The 16,681-nt window shown below is 35.7% G+C and overlaps 1 protein-coding gene across 2 annotated transcripts in view; it reads right to left on the bottom strand.

The window, feature by feature from the left end:
- Nucleotides 1–16,681, bottom strand: part of LOC145667010 (vesicular integral-membrane protein VIP36) — a 53,498-nt gene that overhangs the window by 22,925 nt on the left and 13,892 nt on the right. Inside the window, exons 4-6 of one of the 2 annotated variants that reach the window (XM_081734691.1) lie at nt 14,722–14,884; nt 10,574–10,642; nt 1,722–1,888 (exon numbers count right to left, since the gene is read on the bottom strand). In XM_081734691.1, coding sequence (XP_081590817.1) covers nt 1,722–1,888; nt 10,574–10,642; nt 14,722–14,884 — 399 coding nt within the window. The remainder of the gene's footprint in view (nt 1–1,721; nt 1,889–10,573; nt 10,643–14,721; nt 14,885–16,681) is intronic. The other variant, XM_081734692.1, reaches the window with a different exon arrangement.

Genomic DNA, 16,681 nt, shown 5'->3' with positions numbered 1-16,681 from the left:
TAAGGAACATAGTCTCCATATCGGTTAAGGAACATAGTCTCCATATCGGTTAAGGAACATGGTCTCCATATCGTGGGATGAGTTTGAAGATTCCCTCCTCGTAAACAGGGTGTCTACTAAAATTCCAAAATGAAATTTTGTGACCTTTTCTTTACCAAATCATAAAATTTCCTAATATTTTCAAGAGCGAATTTGGGTGCGAATTAGGCCGAATTTTCACCCATGCGATTAAAACGTACTTTGCTTGCGATTTGGTAGCGTCTAAAGCCGACCATAGACATTTTTGGTGGTGAACTTTGACGTTTTATAGAACAAAATTTTCCAATATGTACTTACATTTGAATAGTTAAAAAAAAAAATCGTGACCCAAAAGCTAAATTTCGTGACTTTTTCGTGACTTTCATGACCATTTTCTGATTTCGTGACTTTCGTGACCGATAGACACCCTGGTAAAAATCCTGTCGTTCTGTGTTCAGCCACGTTGTTACGAAATGTGTCACCTCCTCGTCTGAAGCAAAGCGACGACCTCCCAGGTGCTCCTTTAAAAGCGCGAATAACACTCCCGTTGTCCAGAATCAGTTGGTCCACGCTGGCTGTTGATGCCGTGCTGAGTCGGCTACTACGCTCCTCATCGGTGACGTTTTCTCTACCAGCTGCAAACTTTCGATACCATTCTGCGACATGCTGACGAGACATAATAATCTCTCCGTAAACCTCTACCAGCTGCTGGGTGAATTTCAGCCGCGATTACGTGTTTTGCAAATAGAAATAGATTAACTAAGCGACTTCTTCGCGAGACCAGTTTTCCAAACGATTCGCCAATTATGTTTACCTACAACTAGCATCGTAGGTGACTGAAACTCTACACAGTTGCCCACTCCATGTATTAAAATTACAGCACACTCTTCACTTCTCTATAATAGACGGAACTCCAGAAATACCAGCCTTGTATCCTCCCTCGCATGCAGTAAAACAATACGAGGAACTCACAATATTTTGGGGAAGGCAACTGACAATCAGTAGCAATAAAAGTTCAATACTATTCTTAAGTTTCCACTGTTGAGGCAAAAAAACTTGTAAGATCGCTTGTAAAAACAAGGACTTAAAGCTACTGTATACCCTGACGATAAATGTCTGATTGTAATACTCGATATTGGAAGAAAAATTGTCCGAGGAACATTAGTACATGAGAAACTTCAAATGTTTCTTACTTATTACGTGTAAATTACATATTACTGATTATGCCCAGAAAAATTATAAAACGAATTTTAAAAATATGCAACAATGATACGAAAATCAAAAGCAGAATCACATTTCAAAGAAACTAATCATATCGCACATGGAACTCCACAATTTCGTATTCTTCGTTATAAGATACTAAATTTTACAACTTTAACAAAACAAATATTTTACTCACATGTTTAGAACAAAGAATCGTGAAGTAACTTACCAGAAAAGGGGAAAACACAAAATAACACACACAAAATAAATAAATAAATAAAAAGTGCATAATACACCTATTTACACCTGCGTGTGCTATTTTTTCTCTCTCCACTTTCTGTAAGTTAGTTGTTTCCCAGGGTCGCTTCGGAACTCCTTCCTTTTAGCTTCATAAAAACATTCAGTACAGGAGATATAAAGAGACAGATAAGACATAGCGACAAGAAAAGACGTAGCTTACAATTATATGAAAGAAGATAAAATTATCACAGTATACTTACATCTTCCGGTAAGTCTAACTCGTAAAGTTTTACAGATATTATATCATGATTATCCGAAAGGTCGCCTGTGGCTGCAGACACTCCAAAATAATATCCAGTGGGTAATTTGACGCCTTGAACTCGGAAGCACTCCTTCCATGCTGCTTTGTTTTCAATGTCCGTTGATACTGGAAAGTTAACAAAACTTACGCACTGTAGTTCTACATTCTCATGTGAATTTTTTAAAAGAAAAATTTTTGTTGTTTACAACGAAATCAGTGGTGTGTTAGTGGGCTAATATACATGGCGATTCCTACATAGCATGCACCTTTGAAAAATAGTAGAAAAAAGTTCAGATCATACTTTGTCATCAAAACTTTGAACACAATACGAGAAAGCAATGCCAGGCCATACGAACAGTACATATATTTTTGACAAATACAGTACAACTACAAAAGCTCAAGCGTTTAAAACATAGTATTTAAAACTAACTTATCAATAATTGTTCTATTTCAAACAAAACAAAACTCTGCTAATTTTGCGGATTTTCTGTTCCATGATTTGTGCTATTTTAATTATAGCTTTCCAACACACACAACTAAATCTTTTTAACATTTTATTTTACGGCGCAAATATTTTTGACTTCAGTTCTAAGTGGAAGCCGTCCGTAAGTAGGTTGAAAAATAAATCATGTACGAGTTGTTTATCGAAGACTCACGGCTGAAAGTGGGTCAACGTTTCGTTCATATTCAGTGCTGGACGAAATTGTTTGACATGAGATCACAAATCTGTCCCAATATACAAGAGCTAGGAGTTTTTGCTCTCTGTTCATGTCCGTAACTTACGTCTTCCTACAATCCATCAGTGGTTACAATAATACACACTTTCATATTTGCAAAGTCGAAGCAACTCACACTCAATAGTAAATCCAAGTCACTCTGTTCAACCCAAACGGACACTTTCCTAATTACATCTCTGTTGTTTGAAATAATCAGAACAAAATAAAGATACAACTAGCTAGAAACTGAACGCACCGGCCAAGTTCATACACTTCTTGGATAACAACTCGAAGAACAGAAGAGAATCCTGCAAACGTACAGAGAACTGTTGTAACATGCCCTAAAATAATCGAAAGTCTGTAAAGCCTTCAACGGATTCTTATAGATTGGTTTCCTACAAAATTCGGACACGCCAAGCGCTTAAGAAAACGAATATTGGATCAAGATTACGTTACCTCACTTTAATAATCTCCAAATTAGAAGAAAGAAAAAAAAAAAACATGATTTTCAGATGAGGCACAATTTTTGCTCGGATTCATGCATAGACAAAAGTACAAAAGTGACGTATTTGGGAGTCAGAGAAAATACGCGTATTTCGTTTGGATTAAGCCTTCATCCAGTTTTTTTTTTTTTTTTTTTTTTTTTTTTTTTTTTTTTTTTTTTTTTAATTGAATTTTCGGCCGTTTCCATTGATAGAAACGTGACAGATATGGGAGGTCGCTTGGAAACAGTTTTACTTACTTTCTTAAAACTGACTGTAATTCTCATTTCACTAGCTACGTCGATATGTAAGATGGGACACAGATTCCATTATTAGCAATTTGAATAAACATTATACGACAAAATGTCACTATCTAATGAAGTACGGAAGCCGATTCAACTAGTCTCTGTGCTGATCAGACCTGATTCTTCTATGTTTCTTTTTATGGGAGATAAGAGCAATCCCAAATCTTTGGTATAGTTGAAGTCACCTATACAACGTGAAATCTTGTCATTTCAGCAGATGCTTTTCACAGAGTCGCGTAGTCGCGTCAAATTTTGAGATAAGATTGCGTAAAATTACTGAAGTTGACGGAAATTTATCGAGCATACAATTAAATAGCAAGATTTATAAACGTATTTAAAATTTACGTAAAAAGTTCCACGTCTTTTCATTCAGTAGTTAAATACAATTAAAGCTGCTAGCTAGGTTTTGTACCACCATATATTATCTATAACTTAAGAAAAAAAAAGTAATCTAATTCTGTTTAGCCAATTAAAATACAACAAAAATTCTTCGAACATGTTTCAATGACGTATTTGTACACCCTAAACAAAAGCACATAGCTCTCCTCTCCTCTTCTGTATATTCACTTGTCAATCTCTTCTGAGAGTAAGCCAATTACAGTAGATTTTTCGAGAAATTGCATAAAATTATGATGAAATAAGAGAAAACTCTGATGGGCACTCGAATACCAATCTTCTGCTTGTCATGTGCTTACTCTATCCAATCGAACTTCCACAGATATAACCAGGTTTACTGTGGTTCATGCTTTTTTCTTTTTTAACCCGATAGATCCGCTGGCAATTTGTAAAAGCAATTCAACAACGGTGAAACTGACACTGATACTCAATGCATATGAAATAATTAAAATAATTGTTAGAGAACGGCATTTTCTCTACTCCAAAGAAAACACTTGTCAAAGTCAGTTAAAAGTCAAAGTTTATTTAGCTAAGTAGTACATCATGACGTTTGGAAAAAGCTGCGATATTTCGTTAACTTTATTCCTGTCAGCATTGAGGAGTACCTTGTTACTCTGGGATTATTTTTTGTACTGCTACTTATACAGGAAAAAGACATCTGTGAAGTGCATTCAAGTTATAACATCTCCAATTTTTTTCTCTTTCTCAGGACTGACAACAGATAGAAACGTGCTGTTTATTTTCAAATACGCGAGCACTCGTTGTCAATACGTGCTAGAGATGGCAACACGGTACGGCACACAGAACTCTAGCGGCAGCGATGAGAATGATGATTGTTTTTAATACTTACGATACTCGTCGTTTTCTCGACTTGCGTGTGACACCGCTTGAAATTCATCGCCAGTTGAGGGAGACATGTGACGATGGTGTTATGGATATGTCTACTATGCGTTCGTGGGTGCAACAGTTCAAAGGCAGAACGTCGTGTGACAATAAACCAAGACAATCTCGGGCTCGCACAAGCCGATCTGACGACACGATCGAACGAGTGGAGAAAGTTGTTTTGGAGGTTCGCCGAATGAGTGTAGAACACACTGCCCCCAAAGTTGGCATTTCCGTGGGATCTTGTACACAATCCTGCATAAAGACCTGAAAATGCGAAAAGTGTCCTCCAAGTGGGTGCCACGGGTGTGGACGGACAACCACAAGAATGAGCGTGAGGCATGATGTCATGCAATCTTGGTGCCAGCTTTGGACACCTCCTAATAAGGTCTTTTGAAGGTGTTGTAACTCGAATGCACCTAGTATCATTGCGTCAAGTCGCAATTAAAAAGCTCGTAATCCTGTCCACTTCTGAAACAGGGTAACTATTAACCAATATACATTGAATATAAGGATGTTTTCAGAAGTAAACAGGGTTACAAAGCTATTAATTCTGACTGTACGTGATAAACATATCTGTTTCCTGCACACCAGAATATGAGTATGGAGCAAATAATAGTTTAAGAAATAATCCCAGAGTAATAGCGCTCGTCAATGTTGACAGAAATAAAGTTGACGACGAAATATTGCAGCTTTTTTTTTTTTCTTTCTTCAAACGTCACGACGAACCACGTAGGTAACTAAACTTTGACTTCTAATACAAAATAGTGCTTTTAAATGCATACCTTAACGTATTACACATTAAATTCGTTATGAAGTTATTAGTAGGAGAACAACAAGCGATAAAAAGTGGAAAAGTTAACTAGGTTTGCTGGTGGTTTTGTACTCAAGCTTTAATAAAAAAGTTTCACAGGGAAAACAATAAACATCCATTTCTTCGCTGCAATTTTATAGGTAAGAGAATTGATCTTCTACAAGGAAGGACTAGAACTAGTAACAAAAAATAAATTTTCAACAAAATCATTAACATCCGCCCGCAAATTTCTATTCTTATATTTTGCATTTCTCTTAGAAATAAAACTGATAGATATCAATAAAACTTACGAACAGCAAACAAGCTTACAAGGTGCAATAATAGCAAGGAAAACGGTAACTGCCAACTATTGACACACGAACAAATAAGAAAGAAAAAAAAAAAAGAGTATGGGGACATGCATAAATTTAAGATTAAAAAAAAAAATAAAACAATAATAAATGTGATGAGTACTATTAATAGATAAAAGATACTCTAATACTTAGCCTATTTGTGAAAAATAGAAGTTTTGCAATCTCTTTTTCGGTATTTAAGAGTTCTACGTTGTTACTGACGTAATAAATACACAACAACTCTATTGACAGAGAGAGAGAGAAATATCTAGTTCCTATTGGTACTCGAAGAATTCCTAAATTCTTCATACAGTCTGCGTAATGGCTGATCCCTCTTCTCTCACTAATGGTGAAATAATCCTACAAACTACAATTTCTCAAAGGCACCCAGCATGCTGTTTTGTGCAAAGTTTATAGCAAAAATAACTTACAATGGAGATGCAAAAACTTAAATTGCTATGATGATCTATCTTATTTGCATAATTACCGTATTTAGAGTAAGCGTCAGCTTCTGGTTAAGGTGGAACAGGTGAAAACAGTTAATTAACATAAAAAAATAAACAAATACATAAAAAATGCCACGGAACTCATTACCGGAAGAGTACCAATGCTTGGCTTCACGCAATATTCACGAAATGTATACATATGTACTGCTTTATAAAGACAAAGACATCTTACCTTAACATCCCTGTATTAAATTTTCAAATACAAGCTGTTTCAAGGTTTCTTCTGTGTATATTATTCGGCAGTGCTGCTAAACTTACGGCATGATAAAGGGATTTTTCACTGGAAAATCCCATTAGTACAATAAAATATATTTTAGAATGCGAATCTCATTCCATATTTCCAAGTTACATAGGACAAGAATGCTAAAATGTTCCTCCTGAAAAATCGTTACTAATTAGAAAAGTGTGTATCATTATTTGTTCATTGGGAATATTTTTCTCTATGCTGGTAATTATTAAATGTCTAAATTGTCGAAAAATCCAATCTCATACACAGTTAAGTACGAGGGTGTCATGATAAGTAACTTGTTTTGATATTTAAAAACAAAAATGTTTTTTTAGCGTAACTTTTATTTTTAACATTGTTCCCTCACTGCACATGCACCAACGTTTCTCCAGCTTCGCGGAAATGAGTTTCTTTGAGGCTTTCAAAGTACGGTTTACTTTATGTATGACCCCTTTATTTCACTCAAATTTTCGTCTTGCCTGAAATTTTGAGTTTCAGGAATAGATGGTAGTCCAAGGAGCTATATCTGGTAAATAGAGAGGATGGGTAAGCGCTTCAAATCACAGCTCGGCCAATTTTTGCTCAGCGATACGTTGTTTTCTCTACTCTGGATTGTGTAAAGGCAGCACTCATCTTGCGCAAAATTTTATCATGTGCAGTTCATTATGCAAAAGGAAGTCAACTCTCTCAGTTGAGATACTTGTGGCTTCTATTAACTCGCGCACTTTCATTCGTCTGTCAGCATGGACTTCATCAATAATTTCAGATGTCATAGCAGATACTGGGGCTCCAAGGATGTGGCATATCTTGAATGCTTATTCTATCACGCTTGAATTCATTTACTCATAATTATGAGAATCAAATAAAGGATATGAGTTACCCAATGTAGGTAAAATCCTTCCATGAATCTCTTTCGGGGTCTTCCTTTCCAAAAAAAAAGAACGCAGTTTTCCTTTCCAGAAAAAAGAATTGAATCATACTACGCATTACAATTTTATCAGTTTTTCACTCTAACTCGAAACACTTCTATTTGAGCAACTTTCAACCAATGAATTACAGTCAAAATGATTTGAGACCAAAGATTATTTATTCATAGAAAGGAAACTGTATAACTACATATACAGATGACGTTAGCGTCATCTATTAATATGCAAACCAAGTTAGTTATCAAACTGCCCTCGTATATTGGTTGCGTGGCTAATAAAGATGTAAATAGCGTAGCACTAGCATTCACTCGTTTCTGCTAGTTCTTCTAGTGAAAAACAAGACATACAAGTAAGTTTTCGCTACTTTCTGGTTAATTAATTCATTTTTTATACATAATTCGATAACGGTACGTCTTTCTTCCAAGTATATACATAATCTTATCATAACTACTGTCCTATCTTTTGAGGGTGGCTGTACTTCCACCCGTACAAGCGAGTGGGTCAAGAGTGGTGGTATCGTAAAGCATGAGTCACTGCTAGAGGGCTGAAGAAGTGTAAAGGTGTCAGTTGTAAGTGTTCAAGATGAAACGGCGAGAGTATGAAAATTATATGGCCGGCATAGCGTTGCACAAGGTGGCAAATCACCAGGAAAGATTTTCAAACCTTACACAAGCTGGAAAAAAAAAAGTTTACCGCACTATCCAGTGCTTTGTTGAGACTGGAACTGTGAAACATTGTCCGTGGTCAGAAAGACCACGCACAGTACGAATACCGGAACTTGTGAAAGCAGTGGCGACGCGTGTCCGACAAAATCCAGTTAGGAAACAGTCAGTTATGGCTTGTAAGCTACAGATATCGAAAAAATGTCTATGCCTCGCACATTAAGCAGTGACCTGGGACACCATGCTTACGAACAACGCAAAGGACATTTTCCTGATAAATGAACTGAAGCAGCGCCAGAGGCTTAAGCGTTATGCAGGAAATGGGCACCGTCGAATCCTTTTCATTGATGAGAGGAGACTTTCAATGCTCAAAATGACAGGATACATGCCCACACCTTCTAGAAAAGCTGGTAGCCAAGGAAGAGTAATATCTAAGAAACTCATTCATGTGTGAAAAATGAAACTAATTCAATTGTATTTTGCTTTTGCTAGTAGAGAAGTTACCATTTCTTTTTTAAAGAGAACTGACAGAAGATGTACAACTCAGTTAAAAAAGATGAAATAATCGTATCAAATACTTTTTGCTAGTAACTACGACGAGTTGCTCTTTTTGATCCGTACTTTTCTAATTTGTATTACGTGTTGTGGAATCCAAACAGCCACATACCCCGTGCTCATACTTCCCACTACACGGACTATACAATTCTTATAGTGCCTGGCAACCCTTCCTCTATCTCTGAAAGCTGAACTCAATATTATATGAGAAAATGGGAGAAATCCGCTCGTTTTCCTTGCCACATTCTTGCCTGGTTCAGTCCCGCTCTATTTCACTGACTTCGAACCTAGCGAATCTGCTAAATAATAAATTCGATTATTTCCCCAAATTTTCTCGTATTCCATTGTACGTTGATTTACGTCAGCCCATATACTGCAAACCTGACAAATTACTACAATTTTTACTATACTCTCCTATACTTAAAATCAACACAAAGGTATAAACTAATTTTCCTTCATTTTCATGCATTGATATTATCATTCTTCTAATGTCTGACGTCATGCATTCAATTATTCGAATTTCTTTTTAAAAAGTCAAAAGAGCACTTTTTTTCTCATACAATCTCAATTAAATTATCATGTATTTTTGCACATCTGTTACAGGCTAACGAGATATGACTTTCTGGACAAATGTGATTTGTTAGAACCGTAGCAATATAGTAAGGAATAGAATGGAAGTTGGAAAATCCAAATGAGTTATGTGCCACAAGCCTATTGTCTAGGGAAATTTAGCATATAGAGTGATTGGATAATAATTTTATAATATTAAAATGTTAGAAAAGTTTATATGTTTGTGGCCAATCCTTTCGAGAGTGAGTTCTCGGGAACCATAGGCTCTACAAAGAGGCCGTAGATTGTTCAATTCTAATTGAATATTAAAAAAAGCCTTCTTTATTATATTTTTAAAAAAGTAAGCATCACATCCTACGAGTTATACATTCCAACACGACATATTTGATACACGGGTTTTATATATATTTCACGGCTAAATAATAATTAAAAACGAAGGATAACGATTTATCCAGGCTAAGATGAATCTTTGTTGTTTGGAGTGTTTTGCCCAATGATACTGCATGCAAGAAGAAAGAAAACACTGATCGCACATGTATTAGAAACTCCAACTGAAAGTAGACCCAAATCTTGCAAACGGTGCGAGATATTGGAAAAATCTCCCCTTTATGGTACTCTTTGTCGATTTTTCATCAAAACAGTTTTCACTTGTGTCTGTAAAGGGACACGTATAGACAGGGCCGGATTTAGGGGGTGCACCGGAGCACGTGCGCCCCCTCTGTTCTGAATATACACTACCTAAAGTGAGAAAATGGCAGTGAAAATATCAATACTTTCCTAAAATTTCATGTGATGTTTCCGTTTCGGGCTTAAAAGAAAGCGGAGTTTTGCTAAACACAATAGTTTAAGTCAATTCCTCATACACATCACAGATGCCTAAAGGTATTTAAAAAATTTAAATTTGATTCAAATGTACTGATAGTTATTGGTGCATCCCCCTCAGAAAACCATGGATCCGGCCCTGCGTACAGATGTTGTGAGGAATAACAAGGAGATTAATGCTCATATGTGAATGATGCGCTGTGTAGGGAGCGCAAGTTCAGCTAGTTTTATACTGGAATTATACACAAGTTATTCTAGCTGTACAGCGCGGTTATTATTTAAGTGGAAAATTCTCAACTTCTAAAACTTTGGTATTTAGTTTATTTACCTTGCACAATCTCAATAATCACACGAAATTTGAAGCTATAGGATACATATATCCGAAATCTGAAATTTTAAAAAAATATATACCAAATACAATACGCGTAAAATTAATTAAAAAAGGATAAAATCCAAAATAAGTATTGCTTAATTGAGAGCATATAATTAAAAAAAAAAAAATCTTCCACTTGTTCCACCTTAATAGCGAGCACTGCAATATGTGAAAAAGAAACAAAGAAATTATCAGCATCGCAAATTAAGTTATCACAAATCCATTGCAGTAAATTGATAACTACCAAATGCCTGGGTGTCTTTCCTTTTTTTAATGACTTCCGCTGCCTTCTCGTCACCAGGATATATATTCACTGGTTTCCAATTGTTGAAGAAAGCATAGAAAAATGAAGAAGGGAGAATTTGATATAGAAAGAAAAAGACAAAACAAACACATCAATGTAAAACATGCAGTACGATAAATAACTTGTATTAATAATAAATAAGAGTTTTAAATGAAAAGGGCTACTGTAAATCCACGCAATCCTCCGAAATGAGCTTTACCTAACAGATTAGTTCTGTAAAAATCACTCAAGTAATAAATACAGTAAAACCTGTCAAATTGGCCACCTCTCTAAGTTGGCCACTTGCTCATCTCGGCCTGGTTCGCCTTAAACCAGCATTTTCCTATAGACATTCGTTACTTATTACTCAGTAAGTTGGAACTTGGCCGCATGGAAGCAATGTGTACCCTATGATGATATTAATAAATTTACCTGCGTATCTTGACCACGCAATGTACCGTTTTGTTATTTTTTAACTCTTTCGTATTCTCATATGAGAGGCAGATGTTCTATGTGTGTAACTGGAGACAAAGAAGCATAGATTCCCACGATTTGTTCTTGAAGGTCAGTGGCCAGAAGACTACCTTATAAAGCGGTGGTGAAGGAAGATGCGAAATAAGAAAAAGCACGTACAGGAATTCAGGAAATGGTTATACGTATTTGTTTACCCTATCTGTTTCGATAAAATTATTAGCCTTAGTGGGGAACTTTCGTAATTCCGGAAAATTCTCAAGGTTAATGCTAACCATGTCAATTGTAAACTATTGGCACCTGACTGTTTATCGAACGGTAGCGGAGGTTTTGATATATGAATTCTCTTAAGATTTTCTCAAAACATCTTTTGCTCCGGGGGAAACACTTGTATCTCATTAACAAAAGGTAGTTAATTAAAAAATTAGAATGTGGATATGTACCAAAAAGACCGTATTTGCAATAGGAAAGAACAGTAACAACTGAAAAAGTCATATAAACTGCATATAAATTGTTAAATTTACTGTATAATTTTGCTTTTCCTGTTTTCAATCTGAATAACTCAGTGTGCTACAATATCAATTTCAATAAACTGCGCACCTATGTTTCTATTTATGGTTGTTTGTGTTATTGTGTTTTCAATCCGAATAATTCAGTACACCAGACTAGTTTCTAGGAAGAGAGAGGTATGAATATATATTAAACATACTGTAGTAATTTTTTCCTGGTACTGTATATTGCTATTATTACTCTATATACATTATTTAAAAGTAACTATCGTGGCATTGCTTATTAAAATTTTACAATCAAGTAACACTAGAAATCCTATTGTAAAAATACACCAATCAAACTTATTGTCTGTAAGTTGGCCACTTTTCAATGGAACCGATGGTGGCCAACATAGACAGGTTTCACTGTAATTCTAAGTCCTTACCTAGTATTACTTTTTATACATTTGGAAAGGTACTGTATAAGCGTACACCAATACTATGTAATTACTACAACAACAAAACGTACTTGACAACATGACGCTACAAATTTTAACTGTTTCCGAGTAGAAAAGTATGTCAATTATGATATCGTAAAAGTTCAGTGAATAATTCCTTAGTACTGAAAAGTCATCAGTACTCCCAGAAAAATCATCATTTAACTTTATATTTTCTAAGTACAATCATTAAATAATAACATGCCTCTTACAGCGCTATAACTTTAGCTTTATATGGTCTCCTACGAAAGAAAGTGCACAACCTTCGTCCCTTGTTTCAGAATATCCTACCTCAGGAAATCAGTAACAAGCTTTTAAAAAGAAGATACTCCAAAAATCTGTTGAACATGACTGTACTAGTGTGTGCCATAGGCTGAAAACATAAAGAACCCAGCTTACGTACTTTCAATGAAGAAAGTCTTGTGAAAAATATTTGGTGCGACAAAATAACCAAGGAACTGATGCATTAAGGAAGCTATAGGCTCGGAGAAAGATGGTAAGTTCAAACTCATAGTAAATTCAATACATTTGATTTACACACATGTCATTGTTAGGTCACCTGCCACATACTAAGAAACTTTTATGCACCACGTCTTTAGCTAACCTCTTCGTCTTCACGTAGCAACTTTTTGTGTTAATATTGTCCATCAACTGTAGCCTTTTCGCCCCTCCCTATTTTTCCTGCTACCACGTACCTCATAATACATTTTCCATTTAGTCAATGCCCAAACCGGACTTTACTTTTCCTTTTTTTTTTTTTTTTTTTTATTCCATCTAAAACTGTTCTTTTCTCTTCTACTATTTCTAACATTTCTTGGGAGCTCCCTCATTGCTATGTGAATAGCGTACGCATCTTTGACTCGGGACACCCAGGTTCGCTTTCCAGTGGAAGTTTATATAATTTGGATCCCATGTTAAGCTGTAGGTCCAAGTCTCAAATAGCCTCGTTGCTGAAAGGGACGCTAAATTTAAATCAAATCAAATCTAAACTAAGGAGTTTCCCACTCGTTGTCTAATTCTCTACACTCACGCCGGTCTGTTTTTTATCGCTTCTGCGTAATGTCTATGTTTCTGCCCCATACAGTGCAATATTCCACTCGAAATACATTATGAGTCTTTTCCTTAACTCTTTATTCAAGGGAGCTCCTTCGTGGCTAAGCGGTTAGCGTACGCGCCTTTGGCGTGGGAGACCCGGGTTCGATTCCCGGCGGGAACTCATGTGGTTCGGATTCCAACTTAATCAGTAGGTCCACGTCTCATATAGCCTCGCTGCTGAACGGTACGTTAAACTCAAAATTCAACTCATTCAACTCTTTATTCAAGCCTTCACAAAACATAATTTTCTTCTTGCTATTCACACACAGAAGAAAAGAAAATAAGGTAATTAAGTCAAATAGCCATGAAAAAATCAATACTAATATAAGGAACAGTTTTTCGACCACTATTCCTCAAGGGCATCATAAACATCTCGAAACAGTAAAGTCTGCCCAATCCGATTACCAAGGGCAGCTAGTGCAAAGGTCAATTTCTATATACAGGGTAGCCCAAAAGTAGGCATACATCCCTGCATTGATCAAGTATAACATTCTAGCTTATAGCTTTATTTGCTTCGGCTGTTCCGTGCTTAAGATATAAGTAAAAAGACATTAAGAACAAATAATAAAGAAACGAAGTCTACCTGATGGATAACAATAAGAAATGATATAAAATGCAATGAGCTGATCAGTACGGTACTGTATACCTACTTTTGGGCTATCCTGTATATTATTATTACACCTCAGGACATGATCAGCCATAATTCTATTAACTGGAAAAACTGTACCTCAAGTAGTATTAGAGTATTTGGTTGGTGACGTTAGGATTTAGTGTCCCTTTGAGCAGCGAGGCTATACGAGACGTAGAGTTACAGCTTAACCTGAGATCCGAGTCACAAAAACTTCCGCCAGAAATCGAATTTGGGTCTTCCGCGCCAAAGACGCGTACGCTAACCATATCCAAATAGCATTAGCGAAATCAGCTTACGGAGAAAAGTAAAAGTGGATGAAAAAAATATATATTCAGTTGCTGCGATAAAGCAGAATCTTTGAGAAATAGGTAGTGTATTTTCTTGATATGGGTAGATAAAACTCTAGCTTCCTTAGGCTATAAAAATTATGTTGTTCAAAGCTCTTGTACGATTTATCACATCTTTTTTATTTTCTCTATCATATCATAAATGTTTCGAATATATCGGATCTTAGAATGGATTTACAGTAGCTCTTTAGCTTATTTAGGTTAAAACATATTAGAATCACATTACGAAACAATGAACTACCTACAACACCAAATATTTAGAAAATAAATACATATAAACAACATTTGACACTTCTAGTAATCTGCAGGTTCAAGCACATTAGTATGATTAGCCTAGAAACCTACACATTAAGTACTGGGCCACATTACTTCTTGTTCGATGCTTTAAATTCTTTCTAGCACATTCCATGAACACTTGACTTGAACACAATGTGCAATAAAAGCCCTTACACGTAGCTTCCATAGCAATGTTTTCACTTCTGAATTCAAGGTTACAAACACACATACAGTGGTCACATGATTACATATATACATATATGGAAATGTTGAATACATTGAATGACTCCATACATAGGCCTACCTGTTAGAATGTCTTTCTCGTAACGAATTGCTATGTGTGTATCATGTTCCAAGTTTCTGAATTTCGCCTCACAGCCAGCCAGTTGCGTATGGGTCCCGTCTCTATCATGGTCATAGTGGAGTGTTCCATTATTAACCATTGCGGATATATAAGGGTGTTGATGCTAATGAAATAAAAACAACAGGGATATTAAAATCTATACAAGACATGATGGTATACTGAAATTTATTAAAAACTCTTCTTTTATACTTGCATATTCAACACAGAGAAATTATTTGATAAAATTTAATTCGGTACCATCCCAGAATTCGCATGCAGAGCTGAAATAAAATAAGAAAATGTAAATTTTCTTCATTTACACGGAAACATTTTTCCAATGCAAGTAATTTTTCAATCAAACAATAGATAAGTATCTATTAATTGTATTCTAGGTCCGTATGGTTATATGGGAATTCAGTTTAAATAGATTTGCTTTTGCGTGTTCGTAAGATTAACCTCTTTATTCAAGGAATTCGTTAACAACTCGGCTGAAATAAATCCTGAAGTGTTTTAAACGATGCAGCCAAAACAAGTTAATTTCAATGTCAAAATCTTGTGAGCAAATGCTAAAAATAAGTTTTTATTGTTGTCCTGTCATATTACACAATATATATATACACATTGTATAATGTTCCTACTTATGTTCACATTCTCCAGCCACTCATGCAGATCATCAATGAGGTTTTCAAAAGAATAACATCTGTATCACTCTATGAATGTAGCTTGCTGAAAGCCTGTCACCAACTACCAGACAATATATTACATAGAACTATTCTACGTTCAAGAATCTCAGGCTGCACTAAATGAAATATGTAGCGAAACATCTACAGTAAAGATGATCCGCTAACTATTATTATTATTTTCCTCAATTACTGCTGATGGTTCAGTGATTACAATTCCAACAAACAAACAAAATCAACTGTAACAACGGGCAGCAGTTACTTATTCAATTTGATGAAACCAAAATTAATGAAACTACAAATTAAGTGGAGAAAGAACACAATAAAAATCAAGAAATAAAAGCCTGGATAATAACGGATTCTATCATACTCATAGATTGTGTGGGGCAGGAATGCTACAGTGTTAACACACTATTTGTATATAGTCCTGAAGTGACTTTATTATTATTATTATTATTATTATTATTATTATTATTATTATTATTACTCAAATCACCAAGGAAACAGGTAATCCAGCAACTGGTGCCTTTTTTAAGCGAAATGGTTCAGCGTTTCTTATCTCCTCGAAATTCTGTTTTAAGAATTACATTCACAGTAACGCCTGCTTATCGGATTTGTGTAAGCTGCAAATACACTCTTCGTGTATCAACTGGTAATTTAAGCGATAGAGTTTACTGTCTAATTTAATCTATATACATTGAAAGCGTGTTGCTCATTCTAATTCATTCTTAAGATAGGGTTTGCGGTGTGAATTGAAGGTGCACTGGTAATCTTCAAATCTGTGTTAGTACCACTTGAGAGCGTATTACATAGGTTAAAAATCACATTAACCTTCTTTGAGTTCTCATTACATATACAAAGATCACTAGGAAAGTTTTGCAATACGACCTTATTTCTTATATTTTTTCAAAGTACTTTTCACCACACATTACACATGTTTCCATTCTTTGAAACCAGTCGTCGAAGAAACTCTGCCATCTTTCGGCAGACATCTGAGCACACTTATCATTCCACGCCCTTAGTAGGGCGCCATCGCTTGTAAAACGCCTTCCTTTCGGTCTGGCCTTCACATGGGGGAGCAGCGCGAAGTCATAGGGAGCAAGATCTGGACTGCACGGAGAGTGATATGACAGTTTTAGTCCAGTGCTGCTAAATACTCTGAGCAAACGTTTGAACGGTATGCTGGAGCGTAATGTGTTTGGGCACAACTGTTTGAGAGGTGTAAAAACTTTAGGCAGATA

This window comes from Thermobia domestica, chromosome 12 (assembly GCF_964235325.1).
Source record: "Thermobia domestica chromosome 12, izTheDome1.hap1.1, whole genome shotgun sequence".
NCBI classification, from domain to species: Eukaryota; Metazoa; Arthropoda; class Insecta; order Zygentoma; family Lepismatidae; genus Thermobia; species Thermobia domestica.
This window is presented reverse-complemented; position numbering and strand designations above follow the sequence as displayed.